Raw genomic sequence first — 24,087 nt, forward strand, 5'->3', positions numbered from 1 at the left:
CAGTTTACATCGGAGCGACGTAAACCACCCCAGAAAAACCGCCCCAAAATAAAATACGTCATCAGCTGCCCTGGAAGGGAAAGGTCACGTGTTTCTGGGTCATCCTCATGGAGGCCCATGTGCATTGTAAGGTATTTATATGATCAGAATAGTTCAGTTTCTTTTATTTTGTGTGCTTGTAGCAGTTTACAGGCTAAGCTATCTCTAAGCTAGCTACCGTTGAATTCGTAGAAATGAAAGGGAACTGGAAGCATAAAGGTAAGACGAAGAATAAGAAGAAAGGCAATGCCGTGTTACAGAAGTACAGGGAGGCAGTGGATGTCTTCCTTAAAAGCAAAGGTGGCTCGGAAGAAGCGGAGAGTGACCAGAGGTTGAGATTTGTGAAAAAGAAGAGCCGAAAGGAACTACGCAAGGAAAAGCGGAAAATGAAAAAAGCCAAAATGAAAAGTCACTACGAGGGCAAAAACACCGTCTCTCTGCCCCCAAGTGATGAAGGAAACCCGAAAATAAGAGCTGACAAGCATCAACAACCACACACGCAGAAAAAGAAAATGGAGAAAACAAAGAAGGAAGGGTCGAAGTCGCATCCAAGCGAGCCTAAAGACAAGTCAGACAAGTCTGAGACACCACCTCCTTCCAAGAAAGGCAAGCGAGTCAATAAGCTTCAGGAAACAAGAAAAATGGCACTTATGGAGGCAAATGAACAAGAGGACAGAGAAATAAAGAAGCTGGAGCGATGTCTTGGATTAAATAAAAGGAAAAACAAAAAAAGTCTCCCTCAGTCTTTTGTGGCTGATGGACTTGATTACATCCTTGGGGTGCTTGACTCTGGATCATCAGCTGTGGGGTTGTATGAAGATGATGATGTTGACATGGAAACAGCCAAAGAGAACTTTAAAAAGCTAGATGACTCTCAGGGGTCAGGCGAGGACCCGGAATCTGAAGGAGAGATGGCGAGTGAAGGCAGCGATGATGACATTGATGATGACGGTGAAGATGAAGATGATGACATGTCTAATGAAGAGGAAGCGGATGAAGATGAGGATGACCAGGAGGGGCTTAATGATAGTGGCGGGCCTGATTCAGAAGATGAAAAAGAAGGGGAAACAGAGGAAGAAACAGACGCTCCCGATACAAAAACAGAGACTGTGAGTGCAGATACATGTAATATCTGATTGTTTCTATCACTTCATTAGATAATCTTGCTTACTGATCTATTAATCTAATAATAAACTAATTCTTACAATGTCAAGGTCACCTCCACAAGTGGCAAGTACGTGCCACCTCATTTGCGTAACATGGGAGATGATAAACGCAAAGCTGAGCTAGAAAAACTGAAGAGGAACGTGAAAGGTCTAATGAACAGGTAACACAATGAAATCAATCCCCCAATGGGAATTTTATTTACATAGCACATTTCATTATATGAATCAATTGATTTTGGGTCTTTTTTTAAATACATGGCTGTAATTGTCTGGTAGAACAGGTCACCTACTAATCAGATGGTTGGTGATTCAATCACTGGCTGCTTCAGTCTGCATTGTTGGGCAAGATGTAAACCTCTAGTTGCTCTCAGATGAATTCATCAGAGGGTCAATGTTAGATAGAAATAATTTAAAGTGGTGAATGAGGCATATATAAAGTGCTCAGGTACAGTAGAAAAGTGCTATATAAGAACCAAATCTATGAAAGCAGGCAGCTTGTTCCAAAGAACAGGACCACAGTACCTATAAGCAGCTTCACCACACCTTCTAACTCTGGGAAGGCTTAAAAGATCTGCAGCTGATGACATGAGAGGTCTGACTGGGTTGCAAACACTGAGCAAATCTGGTGGCCCGAACCTATTGATATGATAAAACTGCAATCACTGTCCAAAATAATGAGACCTAGATCATAAATATGAACGAATTTTCTGTCTCTGACTTCTTAGACCAACAACATATAACAGCTAAAATAGTTAAATAATTGATGTGCGACGTTATAGCTCCACTGGTTGAGCAGGTGACCCGTATATCGAAAGGCTGCAGAGACTTCGTTCAATTTGGACCTGGTCCATTTCCTGAGGGTCATTCCCCCCTGCTCTCCCTACTTTCCTGTGTATTCTTGACAGTTATGTCCAATAAAGGCTGAAAACACCCCTCTCCCTTTTAAAAACAAAATGTAAAACTTGGCTACAGCTAACTGAGAATATTGATAGAAGCCTACAAAGCTCATCTTAGGCATAGGTAGGACAGGTACTCGTATAGCACTAACCCTTTACTACAACCCACGTTCAGTCGTTTACACACATTCATGCAGCACTTTATTTAAGTGTTTTCTAACTATCACCTACAGACTCCAGTGTAGAATATGAGCCATAGGTGGTTTGTCTTAGTTTAGTAATACTTACTCATGGTTTTAAATTTATAAATGGGTAATTTTGATGGATTTTAATCCAGGTTTTATACAGAGACTTTTCTGCAACCAACTATTAGAAGCAAACAAACATTTTATAAAATATTAATTAATCACTTCAGGAATTATTCAGTGGAAGGCTCTTGCTTGTTACCTGGTTAGTTAGATGCAGGTAGTGAAAGAAGTAGGTAGTTTAAATTCCCACACATAGGAAAAAGTTATTTAAATTCTGCACAGTTCATTGTTGTTTTGTCATCCTCAGGTTGAGCGAGCCCAACATGTCATCCATCTGCGGTCAGCTAGAGGAGCTGTATATGAGCTCCAGCAGGAAGGACATGAACGACACCCTGACAGAGTTGCTGCTAGCAGCCTGCGTCACCCCGACCCTGATGCCAGACAGATTACTGATGGAGCACATCCTGCTTGTCAGCATCCTCCATCATGCTGTGGGCTTGGAGGTAAGAGCGCCTCCTTTGAGCCCTCAATTTGAGGTTTATGGTCTGCCAGAAATTTTCAAATAGACACAGAGGTATTTAAAATATGGCTTGTAGGGTGGTTTTACTTCCTGTAAACTTGTGGAGATGCTCAGATCTGGTACATGGATAGAAGCGTTTACACGGTTGCTGGTGTGTGTGAGAAATAAAAACCACTGACCTGATTCACATCAGCTCTTAGATTATTTACAGGAGGCTGTTTTTCTAACTGGCTAGCTTCTTTTGCACATCTCAGTTGAAAAGTAATACCCTTTAAATAAATTGGAAGGGGATCTGTAACACTGATTGTTATCTGTCAGTTTGATTGGTTTACGTCATTCTCTAAATGACATAAAACATAAATATTAAACTCAGGCCTACCAGGCAAATTCAAGGTCTGGCTATTCCAGCATGGCATGATACAAAGACTCTTGTTTATCATCCATAGTGGAGGAATTCAGCGTGGCAATGTGCAGGGTTGTAATGCTCCTTAGACACTCGACTGATAACAAGGTGACTGACACAGGAGTCACTACAATAGCTGGATGCAAATGCAGGCACATCAGTGACACAAGCAGAAAGTATGCTGAAATTGAGAGAAGTTACTGGCAACCCCTGCTTGGGGCATCAGGGATTCGGATCCACTCACTTCCAGTAATGGATAAAATCTGATCAAAGACAGAGGAGAGACATGGTCCAAGCTGAGGTCCGGGAGTTAGAGGAGGACGGTAGAGTGTCCAGGGCAAAAGCACTGGGTTTACAAGGAACCTGGATGAAGTGAGATTACTTGGGCTAAACTTTGGAGACTGGAGCCTTGCTCCGCTCAGTTTATTACGCCCTTCCATCACCAACAAGCTACAGAGGGAACAGAGGGTGGCAGGCCTGGCTATTCCCAGTCCAAGTAGGATGCAGGGGGTTCCCTGCACAGTCTGAGTGGAACACACTCACGGCTTTTGGAATAACAGGAAGAGATAAAAAGGCAGCCATCCATAGGTTAGAGGAGGCCGCCGAGAGAGCTTCTTGTTGGCTCTAGAATAAGAGGGAGGAGGGTAACTGGGGACCAGGAGAAGATGGGCACTGACTGGCCATCACTGCTGATCCAACGACCCGAGGCTGTTGTTTTTCAGGGTCGAAACACCCGATAATAGTTGAACACCACCTGACGACATCTTCTCCTGGTCGAAGTCGCTGTAGCACTATATATAGTTTTATAAACATTAGGCTGATATTTTAAGCCATGTGCTATTGGCTTAAACATTTGGGTTTGTTAATAAACCTTGTCATATATTACATTTTTGGCACTTTTTTATTATTTGGCATATTTTTCCACACTTAAATGTTTCAGATCATCAAACAAATGTTAATATTGAACAAAGATAACCCGAGTAAAATACAAAATGCAGTTTTTAAATGATGATTTTATTTGTTAAGGGAAATAATGCTATCTAAACTAAATGTGGTGAAAAAGTATTTGCAGCCTCTTATTAAATCATTAATCTGCTGAGATTAAACACACTGGCCATAATCAGTTCATGGCTTTATACTCGAGCACACTTGGGTTCTGCAGCAGGACAATAATCCAAAACAGACCAGCAAAACCCTAATGATGGTTTTGGAGTGGCCTAGTCAGAGTCTGGACTTAAATCTGATCGAGATGTTTTGGCACGAGCTTAAACAGGCCTTTCACGCTCGAAAAGCTGTGCCGAAGGGGGCGCAAGCAGTTATTTGGTTTAGGACAGATTCAAGATTTAACAAGGAAGGGGTGATTATTTTTTTCAAATAGGGTCGCGTAGGTTTGGACAAAAAGAATAAATACAAAATAAACTGAAACATCACATGGGTTGTTTCTGTCATATTAAATTTTCTTTCACATGAAAAATGTATGTGTAAAGAAATAAGAATTCAGGAAAGCAGAAAAAAAGCAGATACTTTTTCATAGCGCTGTATATTGCTCTCATGTTGATCACATATCTTATATATCCTCTCCTTTTGCAGGTAGGAGCCCATTTTCTGGAGACAGTTGTGCGAAAGTTTGACGAGCACTACAAGAACCCGAGTGGAGGCAAAGAGTGTGACAACCTGATCGCCATCGTTGCTCACCTGTATAACTTCCAGGTGGTGCATTCCGTCCTCATCTTCGACATCCTAAAACTGCTGGTGGGAACATTTACAGAAAAGGACATCGAGCTGGTCCTGTTTGTGCTGAGGAATGTCGGCTTCGCCCTGAGGAAGGACGATCCTCTAGCTCTGAAGGAGCTCATCTCTGAAGCCCAACGCAAGGCCAGCGATATGGGGTCGAAGTTTCAGGATCAAACCAGGGTAGGGAGATGAGATCAGATTTTGTTTTTTTTAAACCAAGATTACGTTTTATTTCCTAACTGATCACAATGCTGTGTCATGATTTCTCAACCAAGTTTAGAAGCATTTCTGACTTGTGAAAACCCATCCTCAGGTGCGTTTCATGCTGGAAACAATGATGGCATTGAAAAACAATGACATGAGGAAGATCCCTGGCTATGATCCCGAGCCTGTGGAGAGACTGAGGAAGCTGCAGCGGAGTCTGGTGGGTGAAAGCCATATTTTATTTTATTTTATTACCTGCATTATTAAAAATAAGTCTAAGCCTGAACTTAATCCTATTAAACATGATAATCATTCTTTTAGCCTCCACTTGTACCACCAGGTGGCCCCAGAGTACCACTTTTATAGACTTTAATAGTTCACACCTTCAGGAATCCTGTCACAATATTACCAACTAATATAACTGGTGTTAACCAGCTGAGTCTTCTCATGGCTAACACCTTGTGATGCTCAGATCCACAGAAGCGCAGGGGGCAGTGACATGAAGCTGAGGGTCTCTCTTGATAGTCTCCTGGCAGCAGAGCAGGTGGGCCGCTGGTGGATTGTCGGCTCATCGTGGAGCGGCGCTCCCATGATCAGCAAGCAAGAGGACACAACCACAAAACAAAGCCCTGCTCAAGGACAGGTAGAGTACCGGAGCTGCAGAAGACATTAAATTATTATAGCAGAACTCATGTTTAAATTAGGCAGCCTGGAGCACATCTGGATTAGTGTGAGACATCTGCTTCAGATGTGTGTATATCCATGAAAATTCAACGTGGCAGTCTGCTGTGTTCAGAAATGGTAGAAAAACATGTGGGAGGCACGGATTGATTTTCAAAGAATGACTGTTTGTCTTAATGCCTTAGAAGAATTATTGTATTGGTTAGCAAAAACTGATCAATATGAGGGGTGGATATAGATTTTTTTTTTTTTTTTCATGACAAAAAAATGAAAGACAACAAGTTGGACAGAAGCATTATTAAATTAGAAATTAAACGTATTCCTATAAGGATCATCATTTTGAAGCAGACCTGACGTCTAAGAGGGCCGCAGATCCTTTCAAAGGTGACATTTTCCATCTTCCGTGTGTGGCCTTCGCGTGTTCTTCACTGATGAAGCAATGGATCGCTTCACCTAGAGTAAACACACATCCAAGGATATAACCAGTTTTACAGGTAGCTTCACATCCAGTAGTTTGGGTATTATTTGTAAGATCTATACTAATAACTGGGGTGTGCGTTCAGTTAAGACAATGAACAGAATAAGACAATATTTACCTAGAATAATTACTTGGTAACTGTTAATTTTGTCCTTGCAGAAGCAAAGGAGACAGAGTTTATCATGAATTTTAACCGCTCCACCACTTCATTCTGGCTCCTTCGATCATGAGAACAGTTAATAAAGAAGCAATAAAGCCTCCCTGTGCAAACCCAAGGTTTTGCTTGGACACCCCGATGTTCGGAGTGAACGGCCTCCTCATGAGCACAGCTGAGGAGATTCTAGCAATGATGATGCTACCACAATAAACCCTTTAAATTACTCGCTTCCAAGAAGAAAAGTAATAGATTTTTTTTTTTCAGTTCCAACAGTTCCTGGATTTAAAATTTTCCTTCTGCAGCTAATATGTAATGTGTACATTTTGACACTGTAACTCTGACCACCTGATGGTTGCCACCTTATTTTTTTTTTCCATTTTCCTCGCCATGTGCTTAAAAAAACGTTAGTGCACTTCTAGGCACATCAAATTAAGATAACATTTTTTTCCTCCTTTCACTTAAGCATATTTGGACACTGTAAATGTGAATAAGTTGCTAGTACTTAAAAAATAAGTACCCAAACTCGTTGCCTTAGTTGACTTGAGATAGCCAAGTTAGGGGAACTTGTTCTCTGTGATCGCACAGTGCTTAGAATAACTTGATTTTTCTGAGTGAGCAATACTAAATGAATTAGTTCAACTGAGATATATGTCAATATATATCAGTTACAATACTAAATGAATTAGTTCAAGTTACACATATGGCATATGTCAGCTGACATATATGTTAGTTGGCATGTGTCATGTATGTCAGCTGATCTATATTGACATATGTCAGTTGAACTAATTCGTTTAGTATTGCTCACTCAGAAAAATCAAGTTATTCTAAGCACCGTGCACTCAAAATAAGCAAGTTGCACTAAGTTGGCTGGACTTAGTTCTTATTAATGCTTTTCTGCAGCAGTATCTCTGTTGGCCCCAAGGAGGCAGCAAGTTTCTTTCCACTCTGCGTCTATGCTGTTCGTCAACATTCCCATGAGTCCGACATTTAGCCGGTTTATCTTTTTATGGAATATTTTCAGGAACTGTACTATGATCACAGCCCTCCATTTGAATCCTTTTATATATTTTCCGCATTTGCATCAAAGTCTTAACCTGCAGCTATGTTGGGACAATGATTAACAAATAAATAAGGTACGAGGAAAGCATGGCTTCATCAGTAATGGCAGCATTTATCGTTCTATAACTGTTGTCATTGTTTTATTTGTTTTAGTTTAGTGCCAAAGTGTTAGAGCTGGCCAGGAAACAGAGGATGAACACCGATGTCAGAAGGAACATCTTCTGCGTGCTTATGACCAGTGAAGATTACCTGGATGCATTTGAGAAGCTGTTGAGGTTTGTTTCGTCTCACATCACTGTTTCTTTCTTCAGTTTTTGGAGTAGTTTAGCCCATTTGAAAGTTTTATTTATTTTTAATTTGCTATGTTTAAAGGATGGGTCTGAAGGACAAGCAGGAGAGAGAGATTGTTCATGTTCTGATGGACTGCTGTCTCCAAGAGAAAAACTTCAACGCCTTTTACATCATACTGGGAGAGAAATTTTGCTCACATGACCGTCGCTTCCAGGTAGCCTTATTAGCAAAACCATGTAAGACATGTGCTGCTTGTTCAATCAATGGTTATGGTAGATTATACTGTAAATCCTTCTTATAATATTTTAGTTTTAAGGTCTCGTAAGTTTGCATAATCAGTTTAAAAGTTTTCATTATGGGATTTAATTACCTGGCACGTGCATATGACCACCCGGTCTCTCAAACTGTGTGTGATCTGTGTGTGGCCTGCAGTTCACCTCTGCAGTGTGGGAGCCTCTGACACCTCTGGCTTCTGATTTGACTCAAACTGTGATTACAAACAATGGCGTTGAGACCACACTTCCTACTTTGCTGTCATGTAGGCCAGCAGCTCATATCAGAAACTGGTGACCATTGTCCTCATCAAAGAGCTCCAGAACGGAGCTGGTGGGAATGTTTGCTTTTCACATGTAAACTGGGTCTCGATGAGAGGGTTATCTCTTTAGAGGAGTCGGTTATTTAAGGTGCTTAATTTGGTAATCACTGATGACAGTGTTGTTGTGGATATAGTGTTGTGTAAAGTCTTTAGCCATCCCTCATTTCTATCTGTTTTGCATCAATGAGCCAGAATTGTCCTTTATTTTAAAGTGATCTTGAGCAATAGTTCTCCGGGCTTTCTGGGGAATCTTTTGTCATTGGCTGCTTTTTCACCCATTTTCAGTCAAGTCCTTGTAAGTGTTTTTAAGCCACTTAAATTTGCATATGAATCATTTAAGCATAAAAAAAGCAGAAACACATAATTTGTTCTTTGTCATTAGTAGAATTTACAGAAATGCCAAAGGTAACAGTTTGACAGGATTATAATAGTTTTCTTTTCGCACCGATGGGGTGAATCACAAAACGCTATTGGCCGAAAACTTGGCATATTTAGGCATCATGTGCAGCGTGTCCTAAAAATTTAAGTAAACTGGACACGTGAATGACAAAAGAAGAAATGGCATTAAGAAAAAAACTATATACTGCAGATGAACAGTGTCTAAAAGGTGTCTTCTTAAGAAAAAAAATGGTTTGGAGCTGGTTTTCAGCCAGTGGTGTTAGGGGTCATGTTAGATTTTGCTCCACTATACAGTACTATCTGGAAAGCATCTGATTGCCAGCGGCTTCATTTCTCAGCATAAAAATGATCCCAAACACACTGTCAATGCAGAAAACGCATACCTAGATAATGTCCCACTGTGTGTTTTTCTATCGGTCGTAGATTGGCCTCCACAGCAGCAGTGTGGGTTCATCTTGACAGAAAAATAAAATAAAAGCCAGCTAATATCCAAAGAAGGGCTTTGAATGTTCTTCAAGAAGCCTGAAGGACTATTCCTGTTCTTTTACACAATACTATATGATATGTGTGTTTCTGGATTTAATTATTCCTTCAAACCCTCTCTCCTTTCTCATAGATGACTTTCCAGTTCAGCCTCTGGGACAAGTTCAGGGAGCTGCCCAACCTTTCCAGCAGCACCTTTAACAATCTGGTCCAGCTGGTCACCTGCTTCCTTCAGAGGAAATGCCTCTCACTCTCCATTCTCAAAGTAATTAATATTATGTATATATTACATGTATTTAGTTGATTTTACAGATTAAATCTTTAAACCTATTCTTTGCATTAACCTCTGCTGTTTGTGCCTTTAGGTAATAGAGTTTGGGGAACTAGATAAGCCCACAGTGCGCTTCTTGCGTCAGGTGCTGACCAAACTGCTGAAAGAAACTGAGCCCGAGGAGCTGGCCAGCATATTTGGAAGGTGAGCTGCACAACATCAGGAGAGTGATGTCACACATAGCAGGGGATAGTTTAGGTTTTTTTTCCATTTGATTCAGAAAGGTTGTCTCTGTAGAGTGCATGGAACTCTTTCTTCCTGTAAAGTCACCAGAGCTATGGTTTTCACATCGGTGCAGTCGGGCATCACACAGAGTTTGTAGCCAGGAACTGCTGGTGCACCTCTGTCAAGAAAAACAAAATTAAGAACTGCAGCCATGACTAAAGCCCTGTGAGGCTGCACTGGGGCATAGCTGTGTTAGAGCTATACCACATGGCTGTACCATCCACCTTCTATAAACTGCTATTAGCTCACACATAGAAAAGTCAATTGTGACTCTTTTTGTTTCCCTTCTGCCAGGATTTCAGGAATTCCCAAGCTAGGAATGCTGAGGGAGGGCTTGAAGCTTTTCATTGACCACTTCCTCCTGAAGAGCGTCCTGTCCCAGGGAGCACCAGAGAAAGCAGCATTGCTGTCAGAGCGTGCCCAACTCGCCACCAAAGCCATGGAGGCAAAAGAGACAAAGCTAAAACTGTAAAACACAGAAACGCACACAGCAAAAACTCAAAATATGGACTGTGATGAAAAAACAAAACGAACTGGAACAACAGAAGACCTTTTAATACAAAAACACAAACCTACTGTGTTACTTATAAAGGAAATGAAGAAGATGTAGTTAAATCTACCAGTTTGCCTTGGTGTGTCTGTGTACAATAAAGAAAGATTTTTACATTTGAAAGTTATTGATTCCCTCAGGCACACACCAGCGTTTAAAGGGTAATCCACTGTAATAAATAATTACATAATGTTCATGCTCTTGTATATTTGTTATGAAAGAAAATGTCCTGTACCTTCATGTCAAAGAAAACCTCAATAAATTAACTTTCAACTCCTTTATGTGGAAAAAGAACTGTTTTGTGTTGGCGTACGTCTGTCTACATTTTCTTCAGAGACTGCCCTCAGGGAGGCAGTGTGCATCAAGAGTTAATATTGCACAGTTTGGTCACCTGGGTCTATTCTTCTGGGCTTTACTGAGTCTATTTACACCTTCCACATGATAAAGCAACTTTTAATCAGGTCTTTTTCAGCCTTAAACGTGGCTGATTGCTGCATATTTGTGTATGTCTATCCTTTTGTTGATATTTGCTGTAGGAGCAGAGAGAACCGAGAGGTGTTTACACGCCTTAATGAAATGACCTGGAGCCATGAATCTGTCCTATACTGTTCGCTAGCTGACACCAGTGCCTCTCCGCATTGTAAGCATAGCAGCATCAATCTGCTAGATTTGATACTTGCTCCTATTAATTAGCTCCGCTGGTGTGGCCTGAATCAATCCAAGACTTCGGAGCAGTACCCTGAGGTCAGGAATCGGACACTAAGGTCACCCGGGGGAAATGTTGCGAGCTGTCTCAGGTAATTTTAGAGAGCACAATTACTTCATCAATTCAGTCAGTTGAGAATTTTGGTGGAAAAGCTTGAGAATTTGGCTGCTGAGGTGGAGATAATGGGATCAATAGGCTCACTGTGCACTCCATACACTGGCTATTGTCTGCAACCATGAGCCGGAGAGTTTCCTTCAGCCTCACCTGGTGTGTGGGTCTGACCCTCAGCTGAACTTTGATTTAGTCTGCTAAAGCAAACAGCAGAAGATAACTAACAGATCCTTCAGTAATCCCTATACAAATGGCACATAATCAGTGAGACCCTGCTATAGATTAACGCTGATGACTGCGGAGGAAATGATAACGCGTCAAATCACCGCTAGCCCTGGTTTCTGGAAAGAGACCCATGCGTAAAAGCGCGCACACGAGGATTATTAAACTGCCTCAGAGGCCAAGTCGGATTAATTGAGATATACATAATATAATAAAATACGTGGTTCGTCTGAAAGAGGGTCAGGCTGGATATCAACACATTAGCAGTCGGTGAGATTTGAGGATGTCTACTCATTTTCACCAAAAACCAGGCGCTAGATTATTTGGCCTGCACACACACACACACACACACACACACACACATATATATATATATGATCTATGCTTACAATTTATAGCTGTTACCTCATGGTATTTAGATGTTACACGGATTAGAATATATTCTTATTATTAAATTATTATTGCTCAAAATATTTGCACCAATACTGCCCATTTTCCACAAACGCGCATCCTGTGAGGTCAATAGTCAATTATTTATATTTTGTTAAGCTGAGTTTATGAGTTTGAATGATTTCAGTACTGAAAATAGTGCCTGAGCAGCCAAGTTTGTCGCTTAACACGCCTTTAAAACGCTTTATTAATTGGAGCCCATTGCTAGTGTGGTGTGAAATGTTTCCTCCGTCTGACTGCCTCCTTGCTGTTTGCTCACACTGCACGTTTGCACAGATCTGACAGCGCTATTAACAGTAATTCCCATGACCCGACCTGTCAGAGCAAGGAGGAAAACACAAGCCTCTGTCCGGAAACACACTGCGAGCAAAATCATAAATCAGAGGGAGTGCGTTTGCAAGAAAGAAAATAGTTTTATATAGGAAAAAAAACCCAAAACACTTTATTTCACATTGTTTGCGAAGACGCTAAACAATAATTTAGCATGCAGATGTATTATAAGTAAGATGTATTATATGTACGTTTTATAAATACAGATAGAAAAATAAACATAACATTTTTCCAGTGTGATATGGCACCGAGGAAGTAAAACATCACAAAGAACAAAAATAAAAGAGCCACTATTTAGTGTAAGGGATATAGGATAGGATATAATTGAAAATTTATTGCTGATAAACTAACCATCACAGCAGGTGGATATTGCAAAATCCTGAGCCAGTTTACAGCGTTTGCATATAACCATGCAATAGGCTACGTCACAGTTTTACCTATAGCCGGGTGCTGCACGATATAAACCGCAAATCTTCTGCTTTATTGCTTGTTTATGACACGAGGGTCTATTCTTGACCTACATTTTATTATTTTCATAACAAAAACAAAAATCTCCACAATTCCAAGTAGGTGATTAGAGGTTGGATTACATGCATCTAACTGCATTTTACAGCGAAAGCCCCCCCAGAGTCACTAGAAATGGAAAACGCTGCCTTCGCCCTTTTGCTCCAAGCTTCAAGGCTGCGGACTTATGTCACTGTTGTGATTCCTCTCGTCGTCCGAAGAGCAGTCTGACGAGTTGTACAGGAAATTTTCGCCTTCGTCGTCGTCACTGTCCCTGAAATCTCTTATTCTGCCATTTTTTGAGTCCGTCTTGCTGTGATAATCCGACTGTTCGAGTCCGTCTGATTTCTCTTGGCCGCCCTTGGAGCCTTTCTGTTTCTCGGCCTCCTGGGCGGCCTGCTCTTTTGCCTTCTTGCTTCTCTTCCACTTCATGCGTCTGTTCTGGAACCAGATTTTAACCTGGAAAGGGGCAATATAAATGATTGAAACTGGTGTGAAGGAGACGTGGGCAACAAATCGTCAACTTCTCCGTATCCTTTCATTTTCTACCACACCCAAAGTGCAATATTAGCCTATGCATGAACTCATAAAATTCTCCAGTAATACTAAAAATAGCACACGGATGAAGGTGCTATCGGCGCGTAAAAGTCACCCGTGCGCCTGACATTGACCTTTTGGGTATTGCAGTCATCCTTCCGCCTGAAATGTAATGCAGTGTTTCAAAAAATCTGTAGAATATAGTAAAATATATATATATATATATATATATATATATATATATATATATATATATATATATATATATATATACACATACATAGATTTTGTTTTAAGTTAAAAGATTTTTTAAAGCCGAATTTCCATTCTGAGAGTTTAGAAACACGAGTTGAAAAATTAAGTTATCATAACTTAAAGTTATCATTCATATATATGCTAGAAAATATTTTTTCATATCAAATACTAAACACAAACTCTTTCAATCATTCTGCAAAATTCTAGTTCATATATATATATATATATATATATATATATATATATATATATATATATATATATATATATATATATATATATATATATAGATATATATATGTATGTGTGTGTGTGTGTGTGTGTGTGTGCTGTCGTGCAGTCATGTTTTACCTGAGTTTCTGTCAGCATGAGGGAGGTGGCCACTTCAAAGCGCTTTGGTCTTGACAGGTACTTATTCAATTTGAACTGATGCTCCAGTTCCAGCAGCTGCTGACTCGTGAATGCAGTTCTTGGTCTTCGGCACTTTCCAAGTAAGTTGGACTGCGCCTGAGCTGCATGAATGTATATATATATATATATATTTTTTTTTAAAAGAAGTCAGCTTTCACACATTTAGCAATTTCTGTCATGCATTTTATGTAAAGCAAGCCATCATATTCAAATATTCACAATCATCACATTAAAACTGTTTGTGTTGTAGAGGATACTTTGGAGAAAAAAAAGAGGAGTCGGCAGCATAGGCTATTTATTATGCGTCCTTGTTCTCTCAAACAGCAAGCTTGTCTCGCTATCAATACATCCACAGACAAGCTATTTGCCACCCAGTTTTGAGCAAATCTGTTAAAACGAGCAGAAACAAAAAGGCAGTATCTGGTGAGCAAATAGCATGTCGACTGTGGGTTTCACACTCCTCTGCCACTTTCCCACTGTCCATTATCTGTCCATTTTAGTTCCTCTATGAAAAAGCATCAGTGTGTCACGCACAGTTCCCTTCAGACTATAATATCTGATAGAAATTGTGCACCAGAAATTCCCAAATCGAACTTTTTTTCCAAGTTAAATCACAGTTTATGGGCATCTAGGCCAGCATTATTTTTACTCTTCAAGATATTCTGTTAAACAAGACATAAAGCAGACTACACCACAACCAAGGGCTGAATAATATTTTGGGTTTTTACTCAAAGTGAGGGATTTGAAATTGCCAAAATATTGTGTCATGAAACTGCTACTCACAATTAAAGTCAGACATTTTGGGGAGCATCATCCCGGCCGTGGAGACCCGGAGCCAGTGGTCCAGCTGGAAGGTGCTGGCTGTCAGTTTAATGGGATCGCTGGTGTGGTGGTGATGAGATCCGTGTGGATAGGAGTAGGACAGGGCAGGGTGTTGGCCTGTAAGCGCAGCAGCCGAGTAGGTGTACATGGGATGACCGTAGAGAGCCTGTGCTGGAATCCCTGCCGTGCTCTGCGGATGTAATCCAACCATGCTGTGCGGGCTGTTGAGGAAACCCGGTTTGGGAATCAACCCGCAGGTGGGAATCCTCGGCGGAGACGGCGTGTCGGCGCGTAAAGAATCGGCACTGGTGGTCAGCTCCGCGGCTGCCACACTTCCAGACGATGGGATGGAGGAGGAGGAAGACAGGGAAGTGACAAGCGCCAGCGGCGAGGTCTGCGCCTTGGGTGTATCGACTGCTAAAAGCGCGTCAATGCGAAAGTTTTTGGATTTCTCCATCGGTGACCCGGTGCGCGTCCTTCTCGCCTCTGCTGCTCAGACTGAAGGAGAAGCCACAGCCGTTTCCCCACCTCTCAAAAGTTATGATGGGGTCCGGAGTGTGTGAGAGGAACTCCGTGTCACACTTAATTCCTGTCAGAAGGAGGCGATTGGTGCAGCCCTCTGGCAGGGGGCTGTCCGAAGCGTCACTGCGCACCCAACAAAGCCTCCCTGCTGTAAGCACGGCGCTGGCAGAGTTACTGTTTCCATAAAATATTGCCATTACTGGGGGAAAAAACGATGCAGACATTTTGAAATATTTTTCTGTTTTTGGTCAGCTGGATGCTAATTTTGCTTATATGCGCAATTCTTCAGCAGCAGGTTTAGGCTGGCATGTTTCCAGTGTGACTATTTATAAAATACAGGACCTTGTTCGATTAGAAGTGAGCTGGTAGTATTGCTTTAACTTTGAAAGACAGCAAATATAAATATATATATATATATATATATATATATATATATATATATATATATATATATATATATATATATATATATATATATTTAAATATATTATTTCATTAGAAACCACGTATTAAAATCCCTATTTTCTTAGAATTGAGCGAAATACACGCATTACTACTGCAAGAGCAGATAAAAATAGAACAATTCCCTGTTTCCAGAGGTGAGCTCTGTCTTTGGGCCTGCATGCTTCATGGTTCATTTGAGGACGGGACATGGTTTAGCCGAAGCAGAACAAAACAAAACATACTTACGATAGCCGTGATAATAAGGGGGGATATTACGAAGCGCATAGGTCGAGTTGGATTATGACGCCAACTCAATTTTCAGACCTTACACATGAAGTGATTTGTGGCTGTCTTGACAACATGTGACCCATTAAATTCAGAAAAAAAAACTGCATACGCAAAAGTGAGCCACATAGGCCAACAGGGAAATTTAAGTAAAAGCCCTCCTTCTGTCGCTCCAAAACCTGAAGGTGACTGACGCACAGCGACACGTTACAATGGCGCTATGCATCTGAATTAATTAGGTCCATGCGTCTCTGCTTGTAGCGTTTACGTTGTTGATTTTTATAACTTATTATTAATTGTAACCTTAAAAAATAGAATCCCTGAACTGTGACGAATAATACAGATAGTTTGATGTTTTTTTAAAAAATCAACAAGGAGGCATCGACAAATTTTGCATTTGAAAGCCTTAAAATGTGATGAGGAGAGAGATGTAATCGGCCCGTGGCTCCGGGTGACGTGGGTCTAATAAGCCACTTAAAGTTAATGGAAGAGGAGGTCAAAATGAGAATTATTGACACCCCGTTGCCCTTAACTGGTCTACCAATAAAGCTGATTAGTTTTTGTCAATTCATCAGCTAACCGCGCTCCTGGGACGTTTATTTGCTCGGGGGAAATCAACAAGTCACCGGGTAGTTTTCAAGTAAAGGATCGCCATTTAATTGTGGACCTTGATGATCACGAGCAATTACAGAATGATAAGGGGGAGATTGATGTGGGTGTGTGGGACGCGGGCCTGCGTGGAAACGTGGAAGAGAGAGGAGGTATGAGAGAGGGGAGACGATCAAATGCGCTTCGAGCATTTCTGCGAGAAAATGCGCAGATGTTGATGATGTGAAGATGTTGTACTAGAGTCTCGAATGTATTGACTTGTGAATATTTTACCAAAATGTTTCTGAAAACAGCGCATTAAAAAAATCAATCCAAATATCCGGTCCAGATGCCCACAGCAACTCTCGTTCAATCTGAGCAGGCATTAAAGAGGGTGGTTTAAAATTATTATGATATTGCCATGGGTTTAATTAACATCTCCACCTCGGAATATTTAGCAGATGCGAGTTGCCGAAACACAAGTTTTCTTTTGCATATTCCTCAACGATTAAACGCACTTTATCAGCCTTCTGTCTGATTTTTTACAACAGCCGGACTCTTATTCTGCGCCTTGTCCCCCACCACGGGTTTAATTTCATTAAGGAGCCCACATGAATATTTCTATTAAAGCAGCGGTGAAATATGGAGCCATTTAGTATTGGCCTTCGCCGATCACGCAGATTTATAGCTCCTTTTCATCACATCCAGGAGAGAGAAAATTAATAAGGAGCCCAATGGAAACTGACCCTAAAACCCTTTTCTTTCCTGAAAGCTGTTAATTTGCTCCGTAATTACTTTCACAATTAACTAAAATACAAATCAAAGTGACAAATCGAGATAGTTTATATATTAATTACCTTTGGTAAATGTGTTCATTATGAAAAGGCGGTTTAAAGGAACCCGCCCTGTCTCTTTTAACGCAATAAATGCAGAATTCGCTCAAACTGGCAAAACCAGGAATTTTATACTGATTTTATACAATTTCCACGACATTTGTTTTCTATTTAAAGGAAATCTTTGATATCGGTGTCAGATATATCAGTGCAATTACGAGTGAGCGACTTAAAATAACACCAAGGAGTCAACCCCTTTACTAAATTCGATATCGAGGTTTTCGTCTCAGACAAAAGTGTTACACGGTGAGCCTGAAGGTGCAGGCAATTTGTTGACATGTGCCATAAGGGCAGTACTTCTATTATACACTACTTATGCATTAACAGTCATATAGATATATTTTAGTACAATTATATCCATATCCGACAATTATTGTCAGTGTTCACACTCATTATCCAGTCTAATGACGACAGGAAGCTTCTTATGACCTTTAATTCGTGATTGTTATTTTAACACAAACATCATAAATAATAATAAATATTAAAAAATAATAATAACATTCAAATATTCATTATTCGAGCACTTTACACGTTATTTCTTTAACTTAAATCTAATTTATTTAATTTCGGATTTCGGATTTGGCGTCTCCCTGCACAATTTTAATACAACATCATCTTTTTAAGTCAATTCATGCGACCTGTAGTTTGTCTTCAACGGCTCTCATAAATACCTCAATCTCAGACTGCATGTGCACTTTTCAAAACCACCACAAAGCTACTGTGCCGTTTTATGAAATGTTCAGAGTGGGGAGGTTTTTGCTCTTTGTTTATTAAAACAATGATGACATTCAGAGTCTTGCGTGTCCCTTTTACACGTTCTGTTGACTCTGTTAGGGGAATTGAATCATATGGTATTATTATCATTAATAATCATCGACAGTGACCTTTTGTGTATTAAAGTTATCTTTCACCTTCCACACGAAATTTGTCAGTTTCAAAGAAATCAGCTGAATCAAAAAGTTTGTCTAAATATATGAAAGGTCTTCAAAGCAGAATTTCCATTCTAAATGGAAAAATGAGGTTTCACTACAATTTTTAATTTAAATGCTTAAAATATTTTTTTTCCTCATATCAAATGTGCAACACTTGGTTTTTAATATCAAAAAAATGTGTGCATTTCAACAGTTTGACCAAAAAATAAACAAAAAACAAATCTGATCTGTGTGCCATGTTCGCAGAATTTTTTTTATCTGTTGACTCTACTAAAAGAATTTAATCTTATTATTATTATGAATGTTAGGCTGACATTTTCAGTAATGTTAGCCTTTCTGATTATTGAAAGCACTGATATTGGAAAAAACAGGTGTGAGGTCACAGAGGTACAGAGTGTAGAAGAAACACGACCTCTGTACCGCATTCACAAAAATCATGTTTGTGTAAAACTAATTTGAGTATTTTTGAGAACAGAGGGTATTTCTTCAAAAATAAACATAAGATTAAAAAAAGTGCATGCCAAATTACTGGAAATTGTTGTCAACATTGTTATTTAAATGTACTTTTCCTGCAGAAAATCTACTTTTCCGGGAGTTCATTTGAGCTCAGATAAAAATAAGCACAGTACAGTTTCAATGACCAATCATGCAGTAACACTATTACTAGAAAAGCAGCAGGGCTATAGCCTATATATGGACCAAAAATAAAATTCAAAGCAGAACTCTCCTCTGGTTTTAATTTTGCTTTCTCTATAGCAATGGTAAAGGTTACTTAAGGGTAAAAAAATATATATTTATTAACAATGAACTATTAATTTCCTCTTTAATGATAAAATTCCTGAAAAGTCCAGAGAGTTCACAGAAAAACTGAAATGTACGTATCTTTATTTTTATCACATTTTCCATGTGTTTCCAAAAGTCTTTTTTCCCCTCTTCATGTATGTACAAGTCCCGGACAAAAAAACAAAACAAAACAGGATAAAGTCAACAAATGTATAAATATCTAACAAAAAAACAAAAAAACAAACATTTATTTTGGTGTTTCTGAAGCCCATTGAGCCAAACTGGCGATCGACACAGGACCACTCACAGGCAACTAATACAAACAGTCTTTTAATATATGCAGACATCCTGAGGTCTAACAGGAACAAAACACACCTAAACTAAATCAGGGTAACGACGCAAGAGAAGTAAGCTTAAAAATACACAACAGACAAAGAATGACCAAAATAAAACAGGAAATAAACAAATATGAAGACAAATAATTTATAATAAGAAGAAAAGAGGCAGGATAACTGAAATAAAAAAATATAAACAAACTAAAACCATGAAAATCATGCAGAACTATTAAAACAAAAGCTCAAGAATAACACATGGAAAGCAAGTCCACGGCTTTAAAACACTGTGTCAAAGAAATCCATGGACCATGACAGCCTCACTGTTAGTACTGTGTCAGGGTATACCACACCTTTCACCCAGCAACAGCTGGGATAGACTCCAACACCCCTTGAATTAGATAAGTGGATGATGTATGTAGTTCAGAGCAGGTATTACAATATAAACACAACACCTGACGAAATCAGTTGACTTACAGGCATGCAGGCATCCCAGATATAAATAAACATGTGCATCAATGCCTCATCAGGCTGGTTTTGTTAACAGATATGACCAAACTCACAAAGACTAACACTCAGGATATTTCCTCTTTGATCTTTTTGCCCTCAGGGTTCCTCAGGTTTCAGTGACCTGCTTCATGAAGCTTCCACAGTCAGTTAAATCACTCCTTAAATTTTTTTTCTTCACTTTTTAAAATGAACTTTTTTCAGCTATTATTCTATTGCACGGATATCATTTACCATGTAGTTGTCTGCTTTCAGTTGTTTTGGTTGCCATTAGAGGTCACCCCAACATCTCACCCCATCCCTAGTATCTTTCATCACACTGACCCTCTGCATGCCTTCCTCTTTTCCTCCTACCTGGCAACTCAAAATTCAGCATCTTTTATCCAGTATCTCCTGTCCACATATCCCGTCTCTTCTCTGTACATGTCCAAACCATCTTGGCCTCTCCTCTCTTTGTCTCCAAACTGCTCAATCTGAGCTGTCCCTTCGACATATTAATTTCTAATCCTGTCCATCCTTGTCACTCCCAAGGTAAATCTAGTATCTTCAGTTCTAAACAGCTGCAGCTCAGTGTCTTGTGTTTTCATCAGTGCAACCATCTCCAAACATTAAACCCCAGGAGGTCTCATGTTCCCTTTAACTCTTGCTGCTATCATTCTGTCACAAATCACCTCTGGCACTCATCTCCACCTGCCACTCTGCCTTTCACTCTGCCCAATGCTTTAAAAAAATTCAGTGTTGTCCAATCATATTTTTTTTTCTAATAATCTGTATTTGTTTTGGCCCTTACCTTAGTCTAAGTTTTATTGTTTATTTTAATTACCTAAAATGGTTAGCTTTAGTTAACTTTAATAACCTTGGTTCATGTTTCCCTTACTTTACAGGACACTAACCATAATCTAAACATCTATCCCAGATTCATCAGGTTAAAAGTTAATGGTGGTTTTTTTCGTGTTTTTTCCCTAAAAAATACACGAAGGTCCTCGCAAAATGACAAATTCAACCCAAACACACACTCACGCTGTAGCCCGAGAACCTTCTCAATGGCTCTAGTAGAAGGGCGGGTGTTAGGCACGGTATTGACAGACATTCTGACCAATCAGCTGCCTCGCTTTGCAGGAAGCGGATGCAGGCTGCTCTCCGGTGTTGTGTTGATTTCTAGAGAGAGCAGGAAAAGAAGACTTGACGTTTGGAGAAACGTAAACATCCTTCTCAGTGTTGTAGTGTCTGTCTCACTTCTTAGCTCAAAAGTCGAAGGTAAACGATTCATACATTGCTGCTTATTTTTCTCAGATGTGTGTCCTTCAAAAGAACTGATGTCAAAAGGACATGCGGGTAGGGTAGGAAGACACCCCCCGGAAAGTTAGCCTGCCTCAGCGTTTAGCTGCCCTGCTAGTTAGCTGCATTGCTAACGTCAACAAAATCATGCTGCTTGCACATACGTTGTCCTTGCTACGACATGTCATGAATAAATGAGCTTTAATATGGTGTCTCATTGTTGGGGTCGTTTAGAGGAAGCAGGCTTGTTAAAGCCCCTAGCAGCTGCTGAGTCATTAGCTAACCGGCTAAGTTAACCGGTTAGCTAACTATTGTTGCATTCAAACTGAAGGTCTGGCTGAACTTGACCTCCTGTGATGTTGTTCAACTGTTGTCCGCTTTGACTGTTCATAATCGTTTAATTTTGCTACTAAAAATATGGCCTGCAAACGTAGCTTTATAGTGTCGTGGTCGGAGAAACTGTTAGCCGAAGTTAATTGTTTATAAGTTGGCAGTCAAGTCATCACGACTGGTCTGTTTCATTTTCTCTTTCAGAAATTAGAGTAAGCCTTCGAGTCAGTCAGTCCATGGAAAAAATCTAACGATGTTCAGCTTTGAGGGAGATTTCAAGACAAGACCCAAGGTGTCCCTTGGAGGAGCGAGTAAAAAGGTAAGTGGCATCTCAAAACTGGGAATACATCTGCTGCCATTAACAAACCACACATAGCTCTATGCGTAACAGATGGGGTTAAAACGTGTTGTTGTGTTGCATTTTTATAATTGTCTTTGTTGCTTTTCAGGAGGAGAAGGCATCACTGTTGCACCGCACTCAAGAAGAGAGACGGAAAAGAGAAGTAATGTCTCTTCTGAAGTCTTTTGTTTGTGCCTTTTAAAGTTTTGCAGCTCATACTATTTGCAATTTTGAAAAGTCAGTTCTTTCATTGTTTCACCCAGCTTCGTCTTGCAAAGAAACATGAAATATTAATGAAAAAGGAGTATATTTGTTTGCGTTCATAAATATAAACGTCACATTTCTTTGTGACAGTCAGCATGACGTTGAAACTAGTGTAGTGCTGCAAAGCTTTTTTCTCCTTGATTTCTTTTTCTGTATATCACACTTACATGCTTCGGATTAATATTAAGGCCCAAGAAAATACAGAATGCAGTTTTTTAAAGTAGTTATTTCATTTATTAAGCGAAGAAAGTTATCCAAATCCGTCCATATAGTATGTCAAAAAGCAATTGCCCCCTAAACTTAATAACTGGTTGTGCTACCATTGGCAGCAAGTAGCGCAATCAAGCATTTGTAAATTTTGGCACTCTTTTCTTTGCACAATTGCTTTAATTGGAATGTTTTGATTGGCCAGTTTAAGGTCATGCCAAAGCATTTCAATAAGAAGTGTGTTTTCGGTTCTTGGGCACGGATGTAGTCCACAGTCTTCAGCAAATTAGTTTCTAATTTGTGTGTGCTTTAATTTGCTCAGGATGAAAGAAGACGACTGAAGAACGCCATTATCATTCAGTCCTACGTACGCGGCTACCAAGACTTGAAAAAACAGGTATGTCTGCAAGCACATTTCATACATTACATAATTCTAGTGACATTGCATGCGATGACATGTGAAACCCTCTAACTTGCAGCTGGCTAATGAATGACACTGCCTATTTGATGGTGTGGGAAATGGCAAGTTTTTTCGCAACCTTAACTTCGTCCTTGTGATGAGTGTTTTTGGCTTCAAACATCAGAAATAAACATGTGGCTTTAGGCAAAATTGTGAACTTCTGCATCTCAGCAGGAAGTCGGTTGGTCCGCAGACAGTTACAGCAATGATATTGTGTTACCTTACTTAAAAGAAGTTGATGCTGCATCTTGTTGTTTCTGTGAAAATGCAAATGTGGTGATCACATTTTCTTTCTTGTTTTGGGAACTGTATTGATTTGTGGTAGCAGCATTTCTGTTTTTGTACCAAGTCTGCTCAAACAGAGTGTTTACAGTGTGTGACCTGTGACTTTCTTTCTCCAGTATGCCATACAGCGGGCAAAGTTTGACGAGCGTGTCAGCCAGACGCAGTCGGGAGGAGCTCAACACGCCCTGGATGGCGTTGGTCTCTGCCTCTTATCAAGACAATTAATATTTTTCTACAGACAGAGTGTGGATGCCCATAGATTGGTGAGAATACAAAAAAAAAAAAAACAAGCCTTAGGCCCTTTGGTTGTATCAATAGATTTAATAGATGCTAATATATTAAAAAGTTGTGTTTGCCAAAGACCAAAACTGTGTCTACTTGTGTGTTGATAAAGATATGGCTGTGCCAGAACCTGGTGAAGCACAACGGCCAGTTTGTGAAGCTGTTGGTTGGCCCACAGAAGAAGACATGTGTGTTTCAGATCAAGAGGATCTTAGGCTTCTGCTGCAGGTATTGGAAATAAATAATTTTCTTACAGATGCATAAACGCAAAAGCTGATGGGATATCTGTAACAGAAGTTGCCATTATCACTCTTGTCGCTCTCTCCTGTCTTTTAGACTCTTGCAGAGCTGCACGGATGACAGTTTAAATGTTGCAGTTCCCATGCGAATGCTAGAAATCTTTTCTACAGAGAGAACCTATCTTCCCGTTATTCCAGATGCTAATAATGTAGCTTCATTACTCGAGCAGATTTTGCACTACATGGTACAGAAAGGTAAGCTCACTGGCTTAACTTTTATCTCTGTTGTGAGTGTGCGGTCAGGATTTT

The 24,087-nt window shown here is 39.9% G+C and overlaps 3 protein-coding genes across 3 annotated transcripts in view; 2 read left to right on the forward strand and 1 right to left on the reverse strand.

Moving 5' to 3' along the window:
- The first annotated feature begins 88 nt into the window (after positions 1-88).
- On the forward strand, positions 89-10,735 carry nom1 (nucleolar protein with MIF4G domain 1). Its single transcript, XM_084939469.1, has 11 exons — positions 89-1,148; positions 1,254-1,366; positions 2,657-2,852; positions 4,863-5,186; positions 5,320-5,430; positions 5,683-5,853; positions 7,739-7,860; positions 7,958-8,090; positions 9,487-9,618; positions 9,719-9,828; positions 10,204-10,735. Exons 1-11 carry the CDS (start codon positions 234-236, stop codon positions 10,379-10,381), a joined length of 2,505 nt encoding a protein of 834 aa, XP_084795595.1. The 5' UTR covers positions 89-233; the 3' UTR covers positions 10,382-10,735.
- A 1,704-nt stretch (positions 10,736-12,439) lies between these two features.
- On the reverse strand, positions 12,440-15,324 carry mnx1 (motor neuron and pancreas homeobox 1). Its single transcript, XM_084939474.1, has 3 exons — positions 14,769-15,324; positions 13,926-14,086; positions 12,440-13,241 (listed from the first exon to the last, which is right to left on the reverse strand). The coding sequence occupies exons 1-3, from the start codon at positions 15,262-15,264 to the stop codon at positions 12,954-12,956; spliced, it is 945 nt and encodes a 314-aa protein (XP_084795600.1). The 5' UTR covers positions 15,265-15,324; the 3' UTR covers positions 12,440-12,953.
- A 5,888-nt stretch (positions 15,325-21,212) lies between these two features.
- ube3c (ubiquitin protein ligase E3C) overlaps positions 21,213-24,087 on the forward strand; it is a 28,164-nt gene continuing 25,289 nt past the window's right edge. The window contains exons 1-7 of the mRNA XM_084939475.1: positions 21,213-21,350; positions 21,906-22,020; positions 22,151-22,204; positions 22,835-22,909; positions 23,374-23,520; positions 23,652-23,767; positions 23,876-24,033. Coding sequence (XP_084795601.1) covers positions 21,955-22,020; positions 22,151-22,204; positions 22,835-22,909; positions 23,374-23,520; positions 23,652-23,767; positions 23,876-24,033 — 616 coding nt within the window. The 5' untranslated portion in view covers positions 21,213-21,350; positions 21,906-21,954. The remainder of the gene's footprint in view (positions 21,351-21,905; positions 22,021-22,150; positions 22,205-22,834; positions 22,910-23,373; positions 23,521-23,651; positions 23,768-23,875; positions 24,034-24,087) is intronic.

The sequence above is a fragment of the Perissodus microlepis genome, chromosome 9, assembly GCF_051167445.1.
Source record: "Perissodus microlepis isolate ML-2025 ecotype Zambia chromosome 9, ASM5116744v1, whole genome shotgun sequence".
Classification (NCBI taxonomy): Eukaryota; Metazoa; Chordata; class Actinopteri; order Cichliformes; family Cichlidae; genus Perissodus; species Perissodus microlepis.